The sequence below is a fragment of the Xenopus tropicalis genome, chromosome 1 (assembly GCF_000004195.4).
Source record: "Xenopus tropicalis strain Nigerian chromosome 1, UCB_Xtro_10.0, whole genome shotgun sequence".
Taxonomy (NCBI): Eukaryota; Metazoa; Chordata; class Amphibia; order Anura; family Pipidae; genus Xenopus; species Xenopus tropicalis.
In genome coordinates this window covers 155,359,661-155,384,898 of record NC_030677.2, presented here as the reverse complement: position 1 = coordinate 155,384,898, position 25,238 = coordinate 155,359,661, and the positions used below count along the sequence as shown (strand labels likewise).

The window sequence follows — 25,238 nt, the reverse complement described above, 5'->3', positions numbered from 1 at the left end:
GAAAAATGGGAAAAACCCTAATTTGTGCTCAAAATTAATACTATCTGCAAAAATGGCCCCTTTATTGGAGCTCCCTATAGGTTCTCGGTCTGCGTTTGAAATGAGGGGTGGGCGTGTCCTAACGGTCCCAGCCAGTAGCACAGTCGGAGGGGGAGAGCCAGTTCCCTTCAGGTCAGCCTAGCTGCTGATTGGTTCCTATCCTACAGTGCCATGTACTGAGAGCCACTGGCTCCCCTGCACATTCAGAGATTTCACCCAGCAGGAAGTGGAACAGGTGGGCGGGACTAGTAGAGTTTTGGTGGAATTACTCAATAAATCGGTCCGAAACAACTTTTTTTAAAGCACAATCCTTCTATATCTAGGAGTATAATTCACTGGCACATTATTACTTTTTATAGGCTGTGTCTTCTTTAAAGTTAGCACCAACATTCCCTCTCATTTCTTGTACACCATATGCACAAACATGATTTAACTTGCAGTGTGTAAATCTTTAAGAACAGTGGGCTGGCCAAGGCAAGAAGTGTATGCAGAAAAAAAAAAATTCCTATGCACTTCAATATGCGCTCACAAGTGTACAGCTTGAATACAGCATTGCTTTGAGTGTGATGTAAAGGTATTCTAAGATCATTTAATTGCTTTGGATTTATAAATTATAAAGCTTTAACTTGCAGTCAGTGCCCCACTAACCCTAGCAAACCAAGGTGTTTAAATTCCACATTGAAGTGTAGAACACACACCACTACCTTACTTGTAAAGTATGACGACATTTATACAGGCCTGTCATTACTGAAATACAGTGCCACGGGAACCTAAGGCTGCAACTTATGAACATTTGAACAGCGACCATAAAATCTGCAGTTAAATAATCCTACTCTTGTGCTTTTACCTTTCTGAACTAGGATAGTGCCAATTATAAAAATGTTGTAAACCATAAGGAAATTGTAAGATTGCTATTTAATTAGAATGCAGACAGCAAAGCATGAGCTGGAACAGATTTCTAAGCAATGGCAGAATACAAATATAAAGTAGCACATACACTGGCAATGCAAGATGGTTTTTTTTTTTTTAAATATTGACATACTTTGGAGTGCAGATTTTTATCAATGGATGCAAATGTGTCTTTTAGCAGCACTTTAATGTCTTTTAAAAAATGGTGCGTGAAAAGTAAAAGGCACAAAACTGACTAGTCAGCCCCTTTATTAATACAATTCTTTACAAATCCTGTATGCCCATACCCATACAGGGGTGCTCTGTAACAGACTACTTACACATTTCTCCAAAAGAAAACAACTTGTGTCATTTAGATTTAAGACTCAGCACAGCAAATCCTGCAGGCATTGCATTCTATATGTAATGGTAATTTAAATGTAAGCAATACAGTACAGTAGAAGGGTTAGTGGAAGAGATCTGTAAGCTAAGCTAACACATGCATCTTTTCCCCCCAAGTGTAGAGAAAGAACATGTGGCACAAGACAACCTAGTCTTTGGTAATCCAATGCTAACCGATGCTTCACAACATTTTGTGGAAAGGATGTATGAGAGTAAATCAGATTAAGGCTGGGGCCCTATAAATCATTAATTTCTGCTGGCATTCATGGAAAACAAAATGTATCAGTCATCAGCTGAAATTTATTCTTCAGTTAAAGTCATACTACCAAGGGCAAAAAAAAACACACCATTCATCCAATCAAACCTTCCTGAAGTTATGCAGTGTTGATTGAGATTACATATCCTTGTTTTCAGCCCCAAGACTGCCACTGCTGAAACATTTCATTTATACATAACAATTGGAGATTAAAGTCCCATTCTTTGAACTTTTTTTTTTTCAAACTGGCTTTATTCAATAGTATGGATGACTATAAATAAGTGTTTCCACTATGGAAAAAGAAAGTGAACAGTACATTTTCATGACCGGGGAATGGATTTTTTTCTTCTTAAGGGCAAAAGCTTAGAAAAACAACCTGAATGTTTAAACTCAGTTCTTTTTACTTTGTTATAAAGTCCCTTGTAAAAATAAAAGGTACAAGGCTCTGGATGATTTATTGCTTTTCCTCTGCTTTATCCTGCTTGGCATCTTCTTGCTTGTCCTGCACTTTTGCCTCCTTTACAGACAGCTCTTCTAGTTTTTCTGCCACTTTGTCGGCACTATCATTTTTGGTTGTATCTGATAAAAAAAAAAAAAAAAACTGGTTTCAACAAACACTGACAATTTCATATACAGTTACCCTTAATACACAGCATCCCCTTTCAAAATTGTGGAGAAAATCATTCATTCCACATATCCCCCAGACTCCTCAGTTTAGTTGCGGTTAGTGCTACAACTTAGAAGACTATTTTTTGTATGATGCGGGTGCACAATGTTATTGTGTTACAGGTTGTATGTATAGAATGATGCACCAAACATTTGTAAACATTCATGAGATATTTTATCATGATTTAATATGTGTTAATAAGTAGAAATTTAGTGTGTGCACGCAGCCTTTGGTAAGCTTAGAAAGGCAAAAAAGCCATGTTCAAGTAGTTTGCAATGAAGATACTTAACAAGACACTCTTTGCTAGTTTGGTTAAATAGCAGCATATATAAGGCTATATTCAAGCAATCATGACACTGGTTCTGCATTGTTTACCTCTTGAATTCACATTTTTGCAACCAAACATGTAGTCACTGCCTTACAAGACCCTGAAACCATTCAATTATCTAATTCACTGTAAAATAATTAGACTGGCAAAGGGTAAGGATTATTTTAACGTCACCAACTTGATCAGTATTAAACACCCAAGATGTGTATTTCTTCTGCAAATGGTAATGTGTTTCAGAAAAAGTATTACAGAGGAAGGGGAGTTTCACTTCAACTACTCCCACTGCCAAGACAGTCTTTACTCAGTTAACAATAGGTTTCATATTGGGCCCAGCGGGGCTCAAAATGTTGTCTGAATATTAGAATATGGGCTAAATAAATTATGTTTTTTCAAAGATCAGTGTTGTTCGATATTTTTGCTGGAATATATCGACCCTCATACAAGGTAGGGAAGGGTCTTTTCAGTACAAGCAGCTCAGACCTACCTAGAATCACCTACAGTGGGCTGAGCTCATCAGTCTTATATATTGCATGGTTAAGTAATGTTATCAGCACAACAGTACACTTTAGGTCTTGAACAATTATAATTACCTTTTCTTTTAAAAAAGCTTTAGCTGTATTAGTAAAATTCCTGAACAAAAAAAACAAGGCCTAAGAGTAATCACAGCATATTGGTTCAGATAACTATCCCATGATCTACAAGTAGCATTTCTTAAAAACTAAGAAAGCTTTGATGTTGATCTTGCAGTTTATTTTGCAGACTTAAAAAGCACCAAAACTGGAGGCTGCAGTTAGGTACAGAGTGAGTCTGCAGTTAGGTACAGTGTGAGTCTGCAATACTTACACTGACAATCTATGATTTATCTTACCTTTTCCTTTATCTCCCTTCACTTCATTTCTGCATTCTTCAAATTTTGCCTTGAACTTCTGTGCATCTAATTAAAAGAAGCAAATGCCAATGTGAGATGGAGTGATTGGAAGATAACAATGGGTATTACAGATCAGAAAATCTGATTTCAGATATTAACCCTGTGAGGTCTACAAAATAAAAGTTTTCAGGAACAAAGAAATCTCTCATGTTACGGAGATTCAAGATATCAATATGAACCACTAACAAATTCAGTTTTGCAGAATCTGAACTGGGTGTGCTCAGACCTATTGTTATTTAGTTTGCAGCAGCATTCTTTTGCATGTACAAAAAAAAAAAAAAATAAGATTACTTGGACATATTTGAAGTCATTAGGATCTGTCCCTCATCACAGATGCTAGAGGTTGACTAATAGAGACTATATAGATTCCAGGCATCTTGGGAACATCGAATGAGCCTACATTGTCCTCATTAAATTTTTCTGAAGGCTGAGCTTAAAGGAACAGTAACACCAAAAAATGAAAGTGTATAAAAAGAATATATTATGCACTGTTGCCCTGCACTGGTAAAAGTTGTGTGTTTGCTTTATAAACACTACTATAGTTTATACAAATACCCTGCTGTGTAGCCATGGGGGCAGCCATTTAAATTGAAAAAAGGAGAAAAGGCACAGGTTACTAAGCAGATAACAGATAAGTAGCAGATTCCCATTGTATTCTACACAGTTATCTGTTATCTTCTTATGTAACCTGTGCCTTTTCTTCTTTTTTCAATTTAAATGGCTGCCCCCATGGCTACACAACAGCTATTTCTATTAACTACAGTAGTCTTTCTGAAGCAAACACACAACTTTTACCAGTGCAGGGCAACAGTACATTATATTTTAATTATTTTAAAACATTTTTATTTTTTAGTGTTACCGTTCCTTTAATTTTATGCCTTATGTGTTTATAATAATCCATAGGCATTACAAATCACTAACATGGATGACAAAATATGTTCTGGTCTTACTTTCTGCATTTAAAAATCGAATAGCCAGTAGTTCAGGCTTTGGTGCTTCATCTGCAAAATCAGCGTATGTGTTCCAAACCCATGCTCTGTCACTTCCAGCATTAGGCTTCAGTTCCATTGCAGGGGTAACTACAAAAAGAGAGAGAGGAAATGTAAATGTGTTATGAGCACAAGTCAACTAATCTCTGCCACATGCTGGTAACAAGGATAAATATAATTGTCTAGGTGCAAGCGACCCTGACAAAGCATGTGTAGACAACATGTGCCTCATATTCAGTGTATCAGTGGACAGGCCTTTTTGACTGCACAAGCCAACGAATGACACTTCAATCTTACATGTAGAGCCCCATATCCAGCACTGGTATTTGTACACAGAGTACCAAGGAGTTAAGTACCATACCTTCTATGCGCTACACCAGCAGATATCAATGTGGCTGAAGACCTACAGATTCGTTCAATAGAACTTTAAATCTTTATAAAATAGTATTTAAGCCACAAAGCTCAGTAAGCAGCAGGCTAATAGTGTCCGTGTCCGATGCTGTCAGACAACCACACATACAAAAGCCATAATCATGCAAATTATATCTTTATAAAATATATTTATTATAGTTGCTTAATCTGTCACTCAAGTTGTAAAATGTACATTGTACTTTGATGCGCTCACCTAAAACCCTATCTCACTTACATGAAAAAGCACTCATGACTACAATCTTGTGCCTTTAAAAGGATCTAAAGGCAAAAAATTATGATCGGTTAGTGCCATTCATATGCCTTAGGGATCTGTTTTACAGTATAAACTTATTTAAAATTCTCTACTGTTTTCATACACAAAGTGCTGAAATTTAATTTCCTTCCCTGGCTTCCACTCGCACACATTTCAACTTAACTTAGACACCAGCCTTCTATCTTTTGTTCCTAGCCACCAGTGAGAATAGAAGAAAGGCACACCTGCACTACTACTCTTATTTGTGGATGGGAAGAGCAGGAGACAGACCACCAGCAGATGTTTTCAGTCCAGTAAGAATGTGCGCAGAGCTGAATTTCTGGCATATGACATTCCATTGAACATCAACCCTTTATGTAAATTTGTTCTTTATCTTTACAATATCATAAATCTATAGCAAAGGTGGGCAATATAATTTAATACACCTTAAGCTTATTATATGCCAAGAGAAGTATGGCGAAATGCTGGACTGCTATTGGAGACCTGAACCCAAAATACATTTAAGAATTCAATCTTTTCCATCAGCAATTCCTGTTACCAGTGTTTAACTAATTTTTTTTTACTCCAACTTGTTAAGAGTCAAGATACCACAAACTGTGTAAGTTCACATTCATAGAGAGGAGCCTGTCCACATCAAAACAAAGATAAACTGCAAGTTTATGCAGGATATCGCTGTCTACATCATACCTAAGGTTTATTTAAAGGGAAGGTATTTGACATGTCTAAAAAAGGAAGATATAAAACCACCTTAGTCTAAAAGTGAGCTAGTTCAAAAGCAAATATCCAACTGTGCTGGAGCCTTAATATTAATATTTTAATTAATCTACTAACCACCTGTCTCAAACTGTTTGGCTAACGACATTAATAAAAAAGGAATGTATTTTTTTACCTTTGTTTTGTTTTTGCTAGTTTCCATAATGCAGTTACTTTCTCGGGTTGCAGTTTATGCCTTGCATTAATCTCAATTCATGCATTCAATAGCTACTCAAACATATGCACCTCACATGAAGCCAGAAGTAAAAGCAATGGGCAACCGTCTTGGTCTGAGTCATATAGCATCACCAAGAATCATTTCCTTTGGCTTTTGTGTATTTTAACTTTAAAGACATTTCAATCTAGTTGCCATGAATCTTGAACTGATTTACATCTGTTCTTGTTTTTTTTAATCAAAGAACTAGCCAATAACTTATGAAACTCCCATTTACTTACTGTAATGATTTGCACATATCTTAAGAGTCTTGTCTCTCCTCATTAAGAGACGAATTGTTCCCTTCTCCTTGTGTTTCAGCAGTTTAACATCGCCTGTGCCCCTTTCTTTCCATTCTGGTGGGTCATTTTCTGACGCAAATCGGAACAACTTTGCGCGCCTATGGAAGGAATTACACGTTACATCTAAAACATGTGGCAAATATAGCTAGACTGTAGAAGCGTTCTGGAATGTAAGCTCAAGAGTAAATTCAGTGTTTTCATGTTAAGTGCATGATGGGTTCAAAGGTTTCATTCATCCACCTCTACAGAAGTACTGTCACATAGCAAGAATCAAGTTTCATTAAAGGAAAATAATATTTTAAGAATTTAACTATATGCTGCCCTGACACCCATTAAGTATTGGGGAGTTTATGTACTACTAATTCTAAATGAGTCAATTAAAACAAAGCGTTACAGCAAAACTAAACTAATGGTTTCATGTGAAATACAATTGTTTCATGCTGCTCAGCTGAATTATCAAGTGATCATATGTCTTGTAACCAACAAGAACTCTTACAGAATATTGTATAAGACAGAAAGGCAAAGATACACTTACATTTTAAATAGTTCTTCTTCATCTTCTTCAAGTGTCTTAATCTCTTGCTCTGGCAGTGAAACTATTGGTTCAAAATGAGGGTCATGATTTGTATCTTCTGTGTTTTCAACAGAGGTTTCATGCTCTTCTTGCGTATCCTAAGAAAAACAAAATAACTATAAAGCAAATTACAAGCAATTCCCTAAAGTGCTGTTGGTAGATTAGCAGTCAAGTGAAGCCACACAAGGCTGCTTCTAGCTTTTTAAAACAACTCAAAGTGGAAGCCAATGACATCGAAAAAATTAAACTGGCGATAACCTAAACTACAGTAAGGCCTAATGTCAAGGAAATATGTTGCCTATGAAAGCTGCACCAAGTCTCAGGAACTGCCTATTCAGACATTCTGTGTAAAGGTGGCCATACACGCACCGATATTATCGTACGAAACCTCGTTTCGTACGATAATCGGTGCGTGTATGGCATGTCGGCGAGTCGACCGATATCGCAGGAAGCTGCTGATATCGGACGACTCGCCGATCGGACAAGTTTGAAAATTTTGATCGGGCGCCATAGAAGGCGCCTGACCAAAATTCTCCCTTCAGAGCTGAATCGGCAGAAGGAGGTAGAAATCCTATTGTTTCTACCTCCTTACCTGCCGATTCAGCCCTGAATGGTGTGTGGCGGATCTTACGATGTTTCGTGCGACCGATGGTCGTACGAAACATCGTCGGATCGCCACGTGTATGGCCACCTTAAGAGGTGAAAGGACTGCTATGGGCCTGGACCATTCTGTTAGTCAGATTCTGGCAGCACTCAAATCTAGTTATATAAAAACTGTAAGGCGACTAATTGAAATCTGAGTCATGTAGCTTCTCTGGGGAGGCTAAACTTGCAGCCTTTGCAAGAGAGCAAACTATTTGTAATTAGGCCAGAATGCAGTAAGCCACATATAGCCCCCACCTTCACATGGGCCCCCCAAATGTAAATGTGGTGTAGGGAATGATTGGGAGACCACATAAAGACATGACATCAGTCTTCTCTGGCTGCACCCCATACTTACTGACTCTGATTCATTAATATCTATCATTTTGAACTTTATTTGGCTACCTGCACAGGTAACAACAACAGATTACAGTTCAGCTGCCCAAGGCACCAAAGTATAGAAGTGCCACTTTCCTACAGTGCCATGGGGGGGGGGCGGGAATACGCTATGCCCAGGTATGTGCAACTGCCCCTGTAGCAATGAGAAGACTAGTGCAATGACAGTCCCGGGGGGGGGGGGGGGCTTTAGCTGTACTACATTAGGGGTGCCGATGCTGTAGGCCTGCGCATTACTATATGCACTAGCGGCTACACGTGTACTGAGCACTGCGGGCTGCTGCCCCATAGGATGGGCAAGTCTCTGCCTCACTAGGACTCTCCATTCCCTGCTGCCGGGAGGCTCCCCGGGGTGCGGAGCATTGCGGGAAAGAGCCGCACAAATCACACATGCCGTACAGTTAGACTGCAGGTAACTTTTCCTCCGGCCCAACCCTCGCTTTGTTCGCACACTCCATTCACTCACTCAACTTTGCCGGTTCGCAACACCTTATGCTTCGTTACCCCGCCCAGGTCTTGCAGTACTACACGCTAGGCACCCCTCCACCCGGCCCGCCAACACAAATCACTCTGTCCCGTTTACAAACCAGCGCAAAAGCATCCTGGAAAAAGCGGTGAGTCAGGGGGAAGTGGATATTACTAGCCATACCTTGGTATCGGCCATCGGGCAGAGGATGGAGGCAGATTGCGCGGGTGGGTCTCCTGTTTCTTCAATGCCGCTGTCTGTTCCGCAGGTTTCGCGCTGTTTTTTTTCCTCCCACCCTCTCTTCCTGCACAATGCCGTGCGTGCCTCAAGCGCCTTCTGCACTATACGCCACTTCACGACACTACGCGCCCTCCTCCAAGATGGCGTCTCGTGATTTTCTCCTCCCCCAACGTCACATCCGCTAACCTCTTCAATTCTACGGAACCCTAGTAAAATTAAAAAGACAAAAAACACTTACATTGCTGATACAATGCTATTCGCTGGTTTCTTGTCTCACTATGCGTCACCCATTTCAGTACTGCAGTATCGGGGCACAACGAAACTTACAATGAATGACAGAATAATGACTGCAGCCACCTAAGCACTTCCGGGAGTTTGCGGCATGGCGGATGCCAGTTTCCGTTTACGTCACCAGCATGGCAGCTCCTGTGTAAGTGCTGCGTGCTAGAGTCTTATTGCGCGATATGTATTCCTGTTCTTGCTATAGATAAAGCCGGGATCTAAATGCTGATGTAGTAATATACAACTTTTTATTTCCATTGAGAATACGATGTCGTGGTACTAAAATGGATGATGGCTTTGAACTAAGCCCTTTACTGCCTTCCGTCATTTCCATTCCATAGGAATGTGGTTGTGTTTTCTTATATGCATGTACAATATGCAGTTTTGCAATAACTGTATTCCTTCCAACAGTCTTTGTCTATGTGCTCGGTCGGGGGATGTTAAACATGATGTTCCAATGGGTATCTCCACCTACATGCTGTTTTCCCCCTCAAGTAAAGAAAATGTTATCCTATAAAACTTTCCCACATACGGCTTAATGAGATGTTTTCTGTGGGTTTGTTTTATTACAATTGAAAACCGTATTCGTTTTTATATGTGTGTGTTATTTAATCTTGAAGCAGTGTATCACTAGTCAGCTCTCCCCAAGTCTGTTATTCAGTTGGCTTCTGCATAAAACCATCAATATGTTTGAGCACATGATTAGTAAATCATAAACATGATTATGTCCCTTTAGTGAATGGCACATATGAAAAACATGATTTAGGACTGGACAGGTTTTAAGGCATATTTTTTGATTACATTTATATTCTTGTACTTATAGGATGTTTGATTGCTCAGAGGGCACATCTGAGCAATATACAATTTTTGCCCAATGTTCAAGCTATTAGGGGAAAAGGAAAATGTTATAGTGCTAATATAGTGAAATTGAAACAACACCTGCTGGTCACTTCTTCTGACTGTGATACAGTTGAGAGAAAGGTTTAGAAACAAGGAACATTTCATGATCTTAATCTGCTTAGGAAACAGGAGAAACCTTAGATGACTTTTCTCAGTAGAATCTTTCCTAAGTAGCCATACAAAAACCAGCTATACTCGTAAACCAGGACCATCCATCAGAGTCAGTTAAAATCCAATTTTATTGGCTGATTTAAGAGAACAAAGCCTAACACGTTTCATGCGCAGGCACACTTAATCATAGGTAGAGCAGCATCAGAAAAATTCTCCCAACTGTATCGCTGTAGGAATTACTGACCAGCAGGCGGCAGTGTTGTTTTATTAATGTAGCAGTGACATTTTGCTAATATCTTAAAAATTACAAACATGCTTAGAAGAGCACTCTGATTAATATTAAATTAAGTTGCATTAAAGGTTTACATTTCCTTTGTTTTTTGTAGTTTTAAAAATATTTATATTTTTTTGTAAAACTCAGGAATATAAACTGCATTCTGATTTAATCACTGGGGTGTCAAGCTAGGCACCCCACAGTGATTCTGATTGCTTACTTCAGACCCCGGGCTCCCGCTTCTCCTCTCCCAAAAATTCACCAGCCTTGGGGTGCTCTTCTCAACAAATTGCCACCATACTCTTCTGGTACCCAGGGTTGGCATAAAGGGGCGAGGTAGAGTGCTTTGATAACATGGAAAGAGCAAGTGAGTTAGACACCCACCAGTAGGACTCATTTGATGTAGTGTAATGGTGTTGGTTCTTGATATGTCCTGAGAGGAACTAATACATTTGGCTTTACCCTAGTAAGACAAGATATATACTACTTTATAATAGCTATCATAAATGATACACTCAAGCTAGTAAATGTTAACTTTTTCAGTTCTGATTTGAAGATGGAAACCTGCGCGAATGAAAACATCTGCATCTCTGAAGAAATAAGTCAAGAAGGTTCCCCAGCAGAGGAAGATGGAAGCAATGAAATGGCAAAATCTTCTGCTGAGTCCTGTCCAGACAGCAAGAATAAAGCAGGGATTTATAGATACATCAAAGACGATCTCTTCACTTCAGAGATTTTCAAAGTAGAAATACAAAACTTGCCAAAATACATATGCTTTAATGACTTAAAAAAATTCCTTGGCAAGTATGGGCTAAATCCTCATAAGATTAAACTCATGAATAAACAAACTTTTGCATTTGTGACTTTTAAAAGTGAAGAAGAGCGTGACAAAGCTATGAAAGTCATACATGGGGTGAAGTGGAAGAACCGTACACTTAGTGTTCGACTTGCAAAGCCCAGGGCTGACCCCATAATGCAAAAAAGAAAGCAGGAAGAAGGAGATGGTGAACAGCCAGAAAGCAAGCGTCAGGCTGCACACAATGATGCAGAGGAGGAGCCCCTCAGTAAAACGATCTCGGATGTAGTGACTCCTTTGTGGCAAGTTCCATATGAAGAACAGCTGAAAATTAAGGAGGAAGAATGTTGCAAAGTATTGAAGCAGTTAACAAAGTAATGTATCAGTATTTTTGTTACATAGTTAAGTTGGGTTAAAAAAAGGCCATCAAGTTCAACTCTTTCAAGTGAACCTGGCACACACATAAACCTATACTGACCTATTCATACAGCAGGGCACCTACAGTGCAAGGTTTGTGCTCCATAATACCTAAGCATGTAACCATAGAAACCACTAAACACATTTTCACATTGATGACCAATAATAACACTTTTCGCATAGCTGCTGCAGCAGTGATGTCAGGCTTAGGTAAGTGAAGAAGAACTATTCCTGCAAATCAACTTTATGTATATGCACTCTGTAAGCATTTATATTTATTTTTTGTTGGTGCTGGTGTTTTAGTAAAAGCAGTTTGTGCCTCTATTCGATTCCAGGGAAATAGGAGTGAATAACAAGCCACTAGCCCCTTGGCTGTTTGAGCAGAAACAGAAGTACAATAGACTCTGCTGTCCCCTGGAACGTGTCATACCATCTCCAATACAGGTATTGCTTAATGATATGCTCAGTCCCACACAAAGCAAAACCATGTTCTTCTCCATTCTGCTTTTTCGTCGCCGTTGCGACTATCGTATTTTGCGCGACTTTTTCGTATTGAGCGATAGTAAACGGCGGAAAAACCAATCCGATTTTTTTGCGACAGCAACGAAAAAGTCGCGGAAAATATATACGAAAAAGTCGCAAAAATACTGATCATTACGAAAAAACGCAATCGGACACTTTTGGTCCGTTCGTGGATAAATAAATCTCCCTCTACATCTCAGTGATCTTGCTTTCTACATACTTCTATGGCATTTTGCAAAAAGTGTATATATAATGGTATACCAGAAACAATAGCCCTATACCTTAGCTTATGGCTATCTAGCATATAGCTCAAGGTGTGTTCGTCTAAAAGTTGTTTTGTTTTTTTTTATAGGGCTGTGTTTTAATATATCAAATAATTTCCTCATACACTAATTATTGGACTGCATGGAGACAGCTAGACTTTATATGCATTATATCGGCATGTAGTTACCTTTAGAACAACTGACATTTCTCAGACAGGTGCAAATATTAAATTAAATTGGTGCTGGTTAACAACAGTGAATGCGAAAAAGCAAGTAAAGACTTGACATTTGCTAATATCTATCTGTAATATTACTAAGGAGTAATGTGACAAGCCAAAATAAACATTAAAAGCAATTTAAAGGAGAACTAAATTCTAAAAATATAGCTAAAAATGCCATATTTTATATACTGAACTTACTGTACCAGCCTAAAGTTTCAGCATCTTAATAGCAGCAATAATACAGGGCTTCAAACTTGTTACCATGGGTAACCATATTGGAAAGTGTCTGTGACACTCACATGCTGTGTGCTCTGAGCAGCTGATGAGAAGCTAAACTTAGGGGTCATCGCAAATTACCAAGCAGGAAATGGGGCTGGCCTGTAATATAAGCTGATACTAATTGCACTGGTTTCTGATCTGCGCAATGTAGAAATTATCTGTATTAATTACTTAAGAGCCTTGGGCTGGTAAAGAAGCCCAAAAAAATGTACAACATTTCTAGCCTACTTCTTTAGTTAGGCTTTAGTTCTCCTTTAATAAACCAAAACAAGATGAGGACAATGAGTCTTGCCATGTAAACTAGATGTGAAGGCTCTTATGTTTATACACACTGCTTCTATTTATTTGTGTTCCTCTCTTTTGATGGTACAGGAAAGCATTACAGTTTTGGGGTTTGGGTGATGTGGTTGGGAAGGTGGCTTGTGCAGGGGCATCAGTGTTTTTAAAATGGTCTCTCTCTAAGCGTTTAGAATGGAAGGTAACCTAATATTAGCTTTAAGTAGCTTCATATGCTACTTCTTGGCAATCACTGCCAGAGAGCCTGGAACTGATGCCACCAGACATGGGGAGGAGTCTGAAAGCACTGTGCAGTGGACCTAACAGTGTAAAACAAATGGGAGGATGGTTGGTACCATCCTTTTTACCATATGTAAAGGTAAGTTCACCTTTAAATTGAATTTAGATTCCATTGTTTTATCACATTTTCAGATGGTTTTAATGGTTTTTTTTTTTATTTGTTTTTCTGCATCTGTCCTAATTGCAATTTAAAATGCTCACTGGCTTCTGGGGCAATAGGCCATGGCCGTTAAAACAAATGTTTTTTTTTGTGTGTCAGACAGAGTATCGTAACAAATCTGAATTCCTTATTGGATATGGTGTTAACCAGGAAGACAAAACAGTGGGCTGCAGGCTTAGCAAATATAAAGGAGGCACATGCGCTGTGGTTGAGCCATTTGATACAATAAACATTCCCCCTGTTACCAAGAATGTTGTGAGAGCTTTCCAGGAATACATAAGGTACAGTTTGATGTCTAGAAATTTTTGAGATAAATAAAGTGTCACTTTCTGCCTTGCCACAATTTTTCAAAAAAATGAAACTGAACTGAAATATGTTTGCTGTTCTCACACAGGAGCACTCCATATGATGTCTATAGCCCTGAAACATATGCTGGTCACTGGAAGCAGCTTACTGTCCGTACCAGCAGAAAGGGGCAGGTTATGGCAATAGTGTATTTTAACCCCCAGGTATGCCGCTGTACACAATAGTTTCGCACACTGATTGCAATAGAAGCTACGCGTATGAGGCTTTGATTAACACAGGGCCATAAGGAGTTTTCATCAGCAATTAAACTCCAATCTCTGAGAATTTTCTTATTGACTTTCTGCTATCTTTATCTTCAGCTCTCAGATAGATTGAAGGGTGCTTAAAGGAACAGTAACACCAAAAAATTAAAGTGTATAAAAGTAACTAAAATATAATGTGCTGCTGCCCTGCACTGGTAAAAGTTGTGTGTTTACTTCAGAAAGTCTACTATAATTTATATAAATAAGCTGCTATGTAGCCATGGAGGCAGCCATTCAAAGGGGAAAAGGCACAGGCACATAGCAGATAACAGATAAAACACTATTGTATTCTACAGAGCTTATCTGTTATCTGCTATGTAACCTGTGCCTTTTCTCCTTTTTTCCAGCTTGAATGGCTGCCCCCATGGCTACACAGCAGCTTATTATATAAATTATAGTAGTGTTACTGTAGCAAACACACCAGTTTTACCAGTGCAGGGCAACAGTGCATTATATTTGTATTACTTTAAAGCTCTTTCATTTTTTGGTGTTACTGTTCCTTTAACCCATTATTATTATTAGCCACAGAGTGTGTCTGTTTGGCTTATTGCTGGGTTAAGTCCTCTTCAGTCTATAGTGTGTGCAGCTCCTGGTGTTTTGTTGTGTATGCTTTATGGATGGTACCTTACCAGGCCTCTATGGAGCTGCTACACCTCCACTTGCACATACGTGTCTATGAAATCGCTCATTGTGTTCCATAAAAGAATGACTCATTGGTATAGTAGGATTGAACATTTGCATGGAATATCCCACTTGTATGTTTTTGTTATTCATTGCACTGCTTTAACTGCAGAAACTGCCTAAGGAGGATCTCTCAGAGCTAAAAACGTCACTATCAATGTATTTCACTGAAGGGTCGGGGAAGGAAAGTGGTGTCACCTCCCTTTATTTTGTTGAAGAGGGTCAAAGGTTAGTTTTTCGACAGGTTAGTTTTAGTGTGGTAAATTGCTTTAGGCTGTCTTTTATCACAAATACTAAATGCTTCATTTTCTCCATATTTCTCCTTTTTGTCTTATTCAAACTTGTTTTGTGCAGGAAGTCTCCCCACCTGGAGGATTTGCCTGTGGAACATATAGCTGGAGACCAGTATATCTATGAAGATCTACTTGGTCTAACCTTCAGAATTTCACCTCATGCCTTCTTCCAGGTATTGGAACGTTTGTTTTTTGGGTCCTATTGACACTCGATAGGTGTATGGCTGAGGGTGCTGTGACTTTGGGAGACAGACATATAACTTCTGTATATATTATACTTAAAGGAATCACTTTTTGCAGGTTAATACACCTGCAGCTGAGGTTCTGTATTCAGCCATTGCAGACTGGGCTCAGCTGGATCAGAACACCACTGTTTTGGATGTTTGCTGTGGGACTGGAACCATTGGCATTTCTTTGGCTAAGGTGAGCTGCCAGCAATGGAGAGTGAAACAGTACAGCAGCCTTACATTTACTAAATGATTTTTAGGAAACGTGTTTTGATGCCATGTTTTAATCTGTAAAAAAATATCGCTGGAATAAACCCTGAAATCGTTACCATAAGTTTAAAGGGGAACTACAAAAATATTGAGTGTGGGATCAGAATCCTCCAGTCATGGAACATTGCTGATTCTATTTAACAATTCTTGTCATAAAAATGTACGTGCTGCAAGGTTTTGTTTCACACCTATTTACCCAGAATTCAATGCTGCTACTGATTTAGAGGTGTCATTGGCTTTGATTTGTCAGGGAGTTTTATATTCTACATTATAGTACATGGAAAAACATTTATCATATTTCACATTCTGATTTGATCAGCTGCTAAAGAAAAGGTCTTTCAGACAGGAATGCTGAGAAGTGTAACTGCCTCCTGATTATGAAAATTGTGTGCAGTAACCCATAGCAGTTAGCACTAAAGTGTCTTTTGTGAGTGGAATACACTAAGCTTATAACTATTTGGTTGCTGCTGGTTACTGCATTGATTCAATTCTGCCAAGTATTAGTTAATGGCATCCTCTACTTTCCAACTATCGTATTGTAATTAAAAAAATTCAACAAGTAATTTATGGTTTTCATAAATGATGACTTGTTGATGGTTTTGTTTATTTCCATAACATACAATGTATATTTTTGCTGTAGTTAGGTGATTTTCACAGCTTTCCTTTATATTCTTTGATAGAAAGTCAAAAAAGTTGTTGGAATTGAACTGTGTCAGGAGGCTATTGCAGATGCCAAGGCAAATGCTCAACTAAATAGTAAGTACTTTGCATGAAAATATAAATATGCACACCAAGAACATTTCTTGCATATTCTTCATCAGTGCCAAACTGCCATTTGCAAATGACCTTTCCATAAATAAAATGGCTTTAAATGTACTTCATTCCATGTGGAAGCCATTTAGTAAGTACTGTTTTTAGACTTTATAATAACTTTTCCCCAGATGGCAAGAAAGTGAATAATAAGGATTTTTTTTGCCAGAGAGCTCTGCAGCTAGAATTGTTTCTTATAAAGCACTGCATTTGCAAATTGCAACATAGTTAGCGTATTTATTATTATTATTGGACTATAATTTGTTAGTTATGCACAATCCTCACCTATAAGCACTTATGGAAACTTAAAGTAAGAAAGCTCTTTGCCAACCTTGGCAAAACGTTTGGTCCAAAACATTGTATACGAGTCCCACATAGTTATGAAAGGTTGTACATGCTCATTTTACAGGGGGGCTGGGGCTGTGCTCTAGTTGTTGCTGTGTATGCTTTATATTTATCATTATTTAAAAAGACACAAGATTATGCCTTTCAATATTTTATCACCTTTCCATGGTCATTTGAATCCTGTATTCCCACAGATTTGGACAATGTAGAGTTCCGATGTGGCAAAGCTGAGGACATCTTTCCCACCCTTATTTACTCTTTCACGTTCCCAAGCCCACTGGCCATTGTTGATCCACCAAGAGCCGGCCTCCGTAAGTACTGTTTTTCATGGCTACAAGATTATATTTTCTTTTGCTTTCAATTTTTTAATTTCTCTGTGTGCAAACAACTAAAATTGTATTTTAGCTATGCCACAAGCATTCTGGAAAGATGTGCCAATACAGTGAAGGCTCTGCAGCCAGACCATCTGTAATTGCTTGTGGTGGCAGCTATTTTTTTTTTTTTTTTTTTTAAAGCCTTTATTTTATTTTTAATAAAAAGAAAAAAAAACATACTACAAAGCGTGGTTCACAATCTTTAAGAATCATTAGTGTGTGATGTCTCCAATATACAGTTCAGGGAGAGATAAGTAGTCATCCAATAGATACACAGTACAGCCATCTTACACAGTATCTTACATACATACAATAGTAGAAGTACTGTCCTATCCAGGTACAAAGTTAAAGCCAGCGATTGTCCAGATCAGGAAGCTCGATCAGGTTAATATCTAGCGATGGACTCCATCAAATTTATCTGGGCATCCTCTATCAAATCCTGAGACTCTATCAAATTTATCTGGGCATCCTCAGGCCAGATATGTTAGTTTGAGGGGAGGACTTAATTAAGTCAACCCAAGTAACTGTTGGGCTGTTGTTACCCATCCAGTTCATTACTACTAATTTGTTGGCATAGTACAAAGTTACCCTAGCCTTGGTCAGAGGTGCTAAGTCCTCCACTAGGCCTAATAAACAGGTCTCTGGGAAACAGACCTTTGGTAGAGTCAGGTTATTTGCTACATATCTTGTTACCTCTTCCCAGAAATTCTGTATTGGGGGCAGTGCCATGCTAAATGCAGGAAGGATGTATCTGGTGCCTGGCATCTGGCTGTCGACCCATTTTTTTGAGTTTTATAGGGGTGCTGTATAGCTGATGGATCCCTAGTACTAATATAATACCACATTTCTTCAGCAAACCTTTCCCATGGAATAAAGTGCAGTCTCTTGCACAAAGATTCTCATCTTTGTACTGTCAGATTCGTTTTTATGCCTAATAAGTACATCTTTTACCCTAGACTCCAAGGTGATTATTGCAATTAGGAAAGCAGAGCATTTGAAGCAACTGATATATGTTTCCTGCAATCCCAAGGCAGCAATGAACAACTTTATTGAGTAAGTAACTTTGTTGAGAAAACATTGCCTTGTTTTTATGTTTGTGCTGGTTAACCCTACGCATAACAGGAGGTATTCTGCCGAGCCAGGTAGCTTACTTTAAAATTAACTTTTAGTATGATGTAGAGATTGATATTTTGAGAAAATTTGCAGTTGGTCTTCAGTTTTTTTCTGTGATTTTTGAATTACTTAGCTTTGTATTTAGCATTTCTGAATAGAAAGATAAGCAATAAAAAGTAACAATAAAATTGTAGCCTCACAGCGCAGTAGTTTTTTGGCTTCTGGGGTCAGTGACCCCTATTTGAAAGCTGCAAAGAGTCAGAAGAAAGCAAATATTTTAAAAATGATAAATAAAAAACATGAAGACCAACTGAAAAGTTGCTAAGAATCAACTATTCTACAACATATTAAAAGCTAACTTTTATGTGACATTTATTTGTTCAGTTTTTTAAATTATTTTACATCCTTCTGAATCCAAAAATTATGGATTTGATGCATACCTAGTAAATGTAATTGCTAATGAATGTCTGGCTGTCTGCACTGGTGGTTCTGACTCGTGAGAAAGTGTAGCAGAAACCAGCAAATTAACATACACAGAGAAAACGGATTTCTGCTACAATATTTCAGAAGTCAGTACCAGGTGAGTGCAAAGAACAGAAAGGCTTTGCACTTATATTTCTCTTTATACAAACTCCAGCAGTTCTTTGCTGTGGGCACACACTCAGTTTACCCCATAGGCACCTATCGCCCAACCTATACTCTACCCTATTCTCACTGAATAGTACAGAGCCAGAGTATTAGTGCTATACAGTTATATTGTACATTTTATATTGCAGCTACAATTTAGAATGGAAACATTACTGATTTTGTGAATTGATATTTGTTGCAGCCTGTGCCGTGCTCCTTCCAATCGTGTCAAGGGGAGACCATTTCGGCCAATCAAAGCCTTAGCTGTAGACCTTTTCCCGCAGACTCCACATTTTGAATTGGTTATTCTGTTTGAGAGAACGGAACCTGCAGAAATCGTAACTGATCCGTCTAAAAGCACCGAGCCGTCACTTGTGCCGTGACACAGTTCGGCCAGACTGAGGTTGTTATGGAAAGTAAAGCTGCCGAAGGTACGGCAGTGAGGGCAAAGATTCATGGTGTTATTCATTTCAGTGTTGTAACTAATGAGTTCTCTCTTGAGTCACTTTATTTAAATGTAAAACTGGACCAACCAACAGCATTTCCATGTGTTTAGTGTGTCCACTTAAATAAAATATATAGAAAAATAGGACTGAATCTTATACTTTATTTAGCCAAAGTATTTCTAGCATCCTGGCTCCTTGACAGGCATAACAGGCATAGCTCACTGGGGGGGGGGGGGGCTAACAATGGTTTGATTCTTCAGCAAGTAAATGGTTTTATAAATATACTGTTGTGTACCCCTCTTTCTTGTAACCTTCCTTGGCTCATGGTGCCTCCTGGACTTGGTACCATGTTAAGAGCCTGTCTCAAAACTCACAGATGTTGCTAAAATGGATTCTGACAGAGACACTCTGCACTCCCCCATTATCAATATCTATAAGACATTCTGTGCATTAAGCTACCAAGAAATGCCCTCCCCTTTAAGCACAACAGGGATTGTTTGTCCATATATTGCAATATACTTCAAGCTGGCCAACTATGTCAGTCATCCCTGGTATGGCCAGTCCTATCTGATTCATTAAGAATTCTACTGCTTCAATATACATTTAACAAAGGGACTAAGTTTTACCTGAAAGCTTGCTTTCAAGGTTAAAACCCCCAAAAGGCTGCCATTTTATTGGCTCCACTGGGTTCACCTGACTGTAGCTGGGAATGGTCGGAGCTACAACATGGAGCTGGCCACTGCTCTTATATAAAGGAACTGCGGCACAAATGTTTTTAAGTAAAATATATTGTCCACCCTGCTCCAATAATTGTCCTATCCTGCAGAATGTTTATTATTTTCAATGCTTTATTAAAAAATACCTGCTAAAACTTTGTGTCCGGTCTTTTCAAATAAGGCAATAGGGCGATATTCGCTCTGCACAATCCAACATGTGACGCTCCACATCTCCTCCTAGCCTTCTGACTTATGCCAAAACCGGAAGTCTATTGTTGCCACTGTAACAAAGCTTTTTTAACCTACCTTTTAATAGTTCTCCGTCTTCGTCTTAATTCCTTCAGCTTAGGTTGCAAGTGAGAAGGCATATGGACAGCATTACTTCAGTGTTAGTTTACTTTAGTTAAAAAATGCCATAGGTATTCGACTGATCAGCCCACAGGGTAAACAGAGAGATCCAGTACAAAGGGCCATACACAATATGGAAATAGAAGAGTGAAGAGGACGCTGCCAGATACGGTGCAGATGGATTTATACATGACTACACTGAACAATAGCCATAGTATGTGGTTAGGATCAAAAGCCCTCATATACCTATTGAAAATCATATGAAGATATTTATTGGTATGTGTATGGCCAGATTTAGGCACTGCAATATTTCAGGGTTTTGACAGAGGTAAGCTATAGTAACACTTTTCCAGATTCTAAGATATCCCACCCATGCTCAGTAATGCAGTGGCATCACACGATGCACCGTAAGGGGACTGCAGCCATTACTTCAAATCCCCACCTTTTTCTCCCATGGTATTCATTGTTGACAGTTGTGTCCAAAGTAATACTCCTAGTAATACTTTTAATGATACCATTTTAAAGATGCGACATAAGTGAGAAGCCATTTCAAGGGTCAAACTGTAGAATTTATGGCACCTGTAGTAAAAGCTGCTGTTTCTGTTCTTTACAAGCTGGGCTGCAGAAAGGCAAGTTTTCTCTTGTATAATGCATTATTACTAGACACCCTTAATTTGCACCAATTTGACCAACAAATATAGTTTACAAATAATACTTTAGGAAACCCATGCAATTGTTTTGCTTTGGAAGGAAAAATGAGTGGGATTTCACCCTAGCACAGTGCTATCCAACTGGAGGCCCACTAGCTGAATGTGTGCCCCCCCCCCCCACATATCTGGCTTCTGTGATTGCTTGTTTCTACATCTAATCCCCTGTACTGTTCACCCCCTGCATTGTTCTCACCTCAGGCTCAGATTGTAAGCACCCACATTGTTCACCTATTCACACCTCAGCCCTATACTGCCTGTGGGAGGTGAACCTGGCAGGGGTTTGTTCTGGGAGTTTGTTAGCAGTTGGAAATAGTTATTATATGGTCCCTAAGGTGTGTAATTATATGCTGGGGGTTGCTGTGCTATCCTCAGGGGAGGAGGAGGCATATGGATTTAAGGGTATGTCTTAATATGACATAATATAATTTACATATGAATGAAGGGTGATATCCCTACAGTGAGCACCAACCATTTGGGTTTTTGCTGTGCTACCACTATTAAAGGGAACTTGTCACCCTAAGAAATAACTCCAAATTATTTTCTACCATGTTGGTGGAGCAAAATAAGCTTCACTTACACAATATAAATAATATAAATCTTGTTTCCTTCAGTCTTGGAATTACAATCAAAGCAAGCAGGCAGTCGCCATTTTGTGGGCACTGATTTACATCAAGCCAAAATCATGTGTATGTGATAGAATGGGGGGACCAGATGCCCAGGCCCATGGACTGGCTTCACGATTAGATGGAGAGGAGGGAGGGGGAAAGTGAGGAGGGCATTGACATCTAAATGGAAAGGTAAAGTTATTGTCTGCCCCACCTCTTAAATGTACAAAGTATGCAGTATATTGTTTCCAGTGTCATTTGCTTGTTTTACAGAAAGTAAATAAAATAAATTAACATTATAACATTAAGAACATTACAGTGTCTTCTTTACTGATACATATGTTATTTGTCATTTAACCTTTACTTTGCAGCTATTTGCATATCATCCAAGGCACAGTTGAGATACTGTTGTTACGTTTTTTACCTTATGTTTAGGTGTGAAGGCTGTTTTGGGGGGGGGGGGGGGTGGTTTGGAAGTGGGACCTTCCCCAGTCTGCGAGTCCTAGGGGGGTTCTGCATCTATCCATGTTGCCCATATTTTATCAAATTTTTGAGGATACCCCCTCTTTATGTATGTTAGCTTATATAGGGGTATAGCTTTGTTAATCATGGATTCCCATGCTGCAATTTTGGGACCCTCAGGTGATTTCCATTATAGAGCAATTGTTTTTTTGGCATACATGCATAGTATAAGAAGTAATGTTCTTTCGGCCCTTTTGGGTGATAGATCTTCTACCTGATTTAGCAGTAATACTATTGGGTCTAGCTGACGTACTAGGTCTGTCCCTTATAATCTTTGCTATTTTACCCCAGAAGCGTTGTGCCCATGGGCAGCTCCACACCATGCAGGAAGTCAGCTGGGGAGTTACAGCATCTGGGACATTCTTGTCCTATGTCTGGGTGCATTTTGTGCAGTCTTTGGGGTGTAAGATAGGTACAGTGGAGGTATTTCAGTTGTGTTAGTCTGTCCTTGCTACTGATAATCCCTTCAAATGTTGACTCTAAAATGTCATCCCATTGGTCCGGCGTAAGCTGGGGGATGTCTGTTGCCACTTGGCTCGTAATTTGGTGAGGTTTGTATTGCTTGCCCTCATCAGCTGAGCATAAAATACTGAGAGAGGTTTTTTAAGTTTCTCTATATGGGTTAGGGTCTCAATGTTTCTTGGGGTTATGTCTACTGCTTGGCCTCCAAATTGGGTTCCCATAGCGTGGCGCAACTGCAGATATCGGAAGAACATTGTATTGGGGAGAGAAAAGGTTTGTTTCAGTTCTTGGAAGGCAAGCAGTGCACCTTGTGGCATTACATCGGATAGGTATTTGATATTATGTCATGTCCATATCCTGGGGTCAGGTACTGTTTGGAGTTGTTCCAGGTTAGGATTATAGAAACAAAAGCACTGGCACTCAAGAGCTGCAAAACGGGACTAACCCTTTAGAATCTTTATTGCGAAAGTGCAACGTTTCGGGGCAAAGTAACCCCTTTGTCAAGCATCGTTACTTTGCCCCAAAACGTTGCACTTTCGCAATAAAGATTCTAAAGGGTTAGTCCCGTTTTGCAGCTCTTGAGTGCCAGTGCTTTTGTTTCTATTTGGAATTTCGGGGAAGGTGCCGATCCCTCCAGCAGTGTGCACCGAGCGTTGAAATTTTTTGGAGAGCTAAGGGTGTGCGAGAAAGGTCTTCTGTTCGTTTACCAGGTTAGGATTATGCCATAGGGGGGTATACTGCGAGCAATGTGGTTGTACCTTTGGGAAAAAATTTTGTGCTTTCTTCCATGCGCTAACTGTGGTTCTCATTGGTTGAGTAGCTTGTTTGGTGTAGTTTGTACCCCTGTATAGCAGATTTTTGAGTTCCTCTTGAGACCCTATGATTTGCAATTCAAGCAGGGTAGCTGCGTTAGTCAAGGATGGAGAGGTCCATCTCCATGCTACCACTAGTCGTGAGGCTAGGTAATACATATATGGGTTTGGGGTTGCAAGTCCCCCACTGGTGATTGGGAGTTGTAGTGTCTGTAAGGATATTCGTGGTTGTTCGCCGTTCCAGAAGAGGGATAACATTAGGCTTTTTAGTTTGCGGAAGGTTGATCGGGGGATTGTTGTGGGGGTTTGTCTGTAGATATATGTTAGCTTGGGGAGTGCTATCATTTTAAATAGATTTATTCTTCCAGTTACTGTGAAGGGTAGACACCTCCATATTTCTAGTTTGTTCTCTAGGTATCGCCTGATCGGATTGATATTTAGTTCTGTGTATTTCATTAGGTCTACGTGAATCCACACCCCTAAGTATATAAACGAGTTAGGGGTGGTAGCTATTGGGAGGATGACCGATTTTATCCAATTTATCTTGAGGCCAGAGAAGGTGGTATGATTGTTTATGATATCTAGGGCCGAGGATAAGGCTTGATGTGGGTTAGCCAAGTATAGGAGAGTGTCATCTGCGTACATGGATACTAGTTCTGTTGTGTTGCCTAGTTTGAGCCCCTCTACCTCTTGTGATAGTTTGAGACGGCATGCCAGTGGTTCCATTGCAAGGGCAAAAAGTAGGGGTGATAAGGGGCATCCTTGTCTAGTGCCCCTGCTTACTGGAAAGAAATTGCATAGTTTGGTGTTGGTGCGAATTTTGGCTATTGGGGAGGAGTATAGGGCCTGGATCCATGCTATGAATGTGGGGGGTAGTCCCATTGATTTGAGTGTGGGCCATAGGTATTCCCATTCCACGGAATCAAAGGCCTTTTCGTTATGGATATTAGTGTCGGTTGACCTTCCAGGCATAAATCCTGTCTGGTCTGAGGATATTAGGCCTGTGATGTATTTGGTCAGCCTAGTGGCTAGCACTTTTGCTAGAATTTTAGCAACTGCATTTATTAAGGATATAGGTCTATATGAAGAGCATAACAGTGGATCTTTTCCTGGTTTGAGTATGAGGACTATCAGTGTTTCTCTCATTGATTGTGGTAGTGGGTTTTCTTTTTGTACCCCATTATACAGTTAGGCTAGTGTGGGCGCTAATTTTTTGGCATGCTGTTTATACCATTCTCCTGGCATGCCGTCTAAACCTGGTGTTTTCCCTGAGGGTAGGGCCGCTATAGCTAACTTTATTTCTGATGGTGTAATGTCCTGTGCTATTTGCTGAGAGGCTATTGGTGCAATTATGGGGAGATGTAGGGATTCTAGGTATAGGTGGAGGTTTTCTGGGGTTACTTGGAGTTTGGTTGTGTATAGTTCTGAATAGAAGTTTCTAAAGGCCTGGTTTATTTCTTCAGGGGAGGAGGTAATGTCACCACTTGGTAATTTTATTGCTGATATGGAGGTGTTGGCGGTATCTTCCCTGGAAATTATTGCATTGCTAGGAGTTTCCATGTTTTATCACCATGCTCAAATATGTTTGCCTTTTGGAAAAGTGTATGTTTTTTGGTTAGTTCTATCTGAGCTATATTGAGATCTTCTTGACAATGTTCTCGTTTGTTGTTATCGGTAGGATCAGAAATATATTTTGCTT

The 25,238-nt window shown here is 39.4% G+C and overlaps 2 protein-coding genes and 1 non-coding gene across 6 annotated transcripts; 1 reads left to right on the top strand and 2 right to left on the bottom strand.

Moving 5' to 3' along the window:
- Positions 1-1,180: 1,180 nt before the first annotated feature.
- Positions 1,181-9,177, bottom strand: ranbp1 (RAN binding protein 1). The gene is given in 7 exon segments (NM_203689.1): positions 1,181-2,164; positions 3,449-3,514; positions 4,459-4,587; positions 6,392-6,549; positions 6,987-7,123; positions 8,713-8,975; positions 9,097-9,177. Coding segments are annotated over 6 exon segments (630 nt in total). The 5' UTR covers positions 8,728-8,975; positions 9,097-9,177; the 3' UTR covers positions 1,181-2,039.
- Positions 3,260-3,391, bottom strand: LOC116408512. The gene has a single exon (XR_004221015.1). It is a non-coding gene; the product is annotated as a small nucleolar RNA SNORA77 (small nucleolar RNA).
- On the top strand, positions 8,274-20,235 carry trmt2a (tRNA methyltransferase 2 homolog A). Of its 4 annotated transcripts, none has more exons than XM_031895705.1 (12): positions 8,274-8,475; positions 10,880-11,506; positions 11,885-11,993; positions 13,670-13,851; positions 13,965-14,079; positions 14,972-15,087; positions 15,214-15,325; positions 15,453-15,575; positions 16,330-16,405; positions 16,999-17,115; positions 18,135-18,231; positions 19,121-20,235. In XM_031895705.1, exons 2-12 carry the CDS (start codon positions 10,893-10,895, stop codon positions 19,299-19,301), a joined length of 1,842 nt encoding a protein of 613 aa, XP_031751565.1. In that variant the 5' UTR covers positions 8,274-8,475; positions 10,880-10,892; the 3' UTR covers positions 19,302-20,235.
- Positions 20,236-25,238: the final 5,003 nt, after the last annotated feature.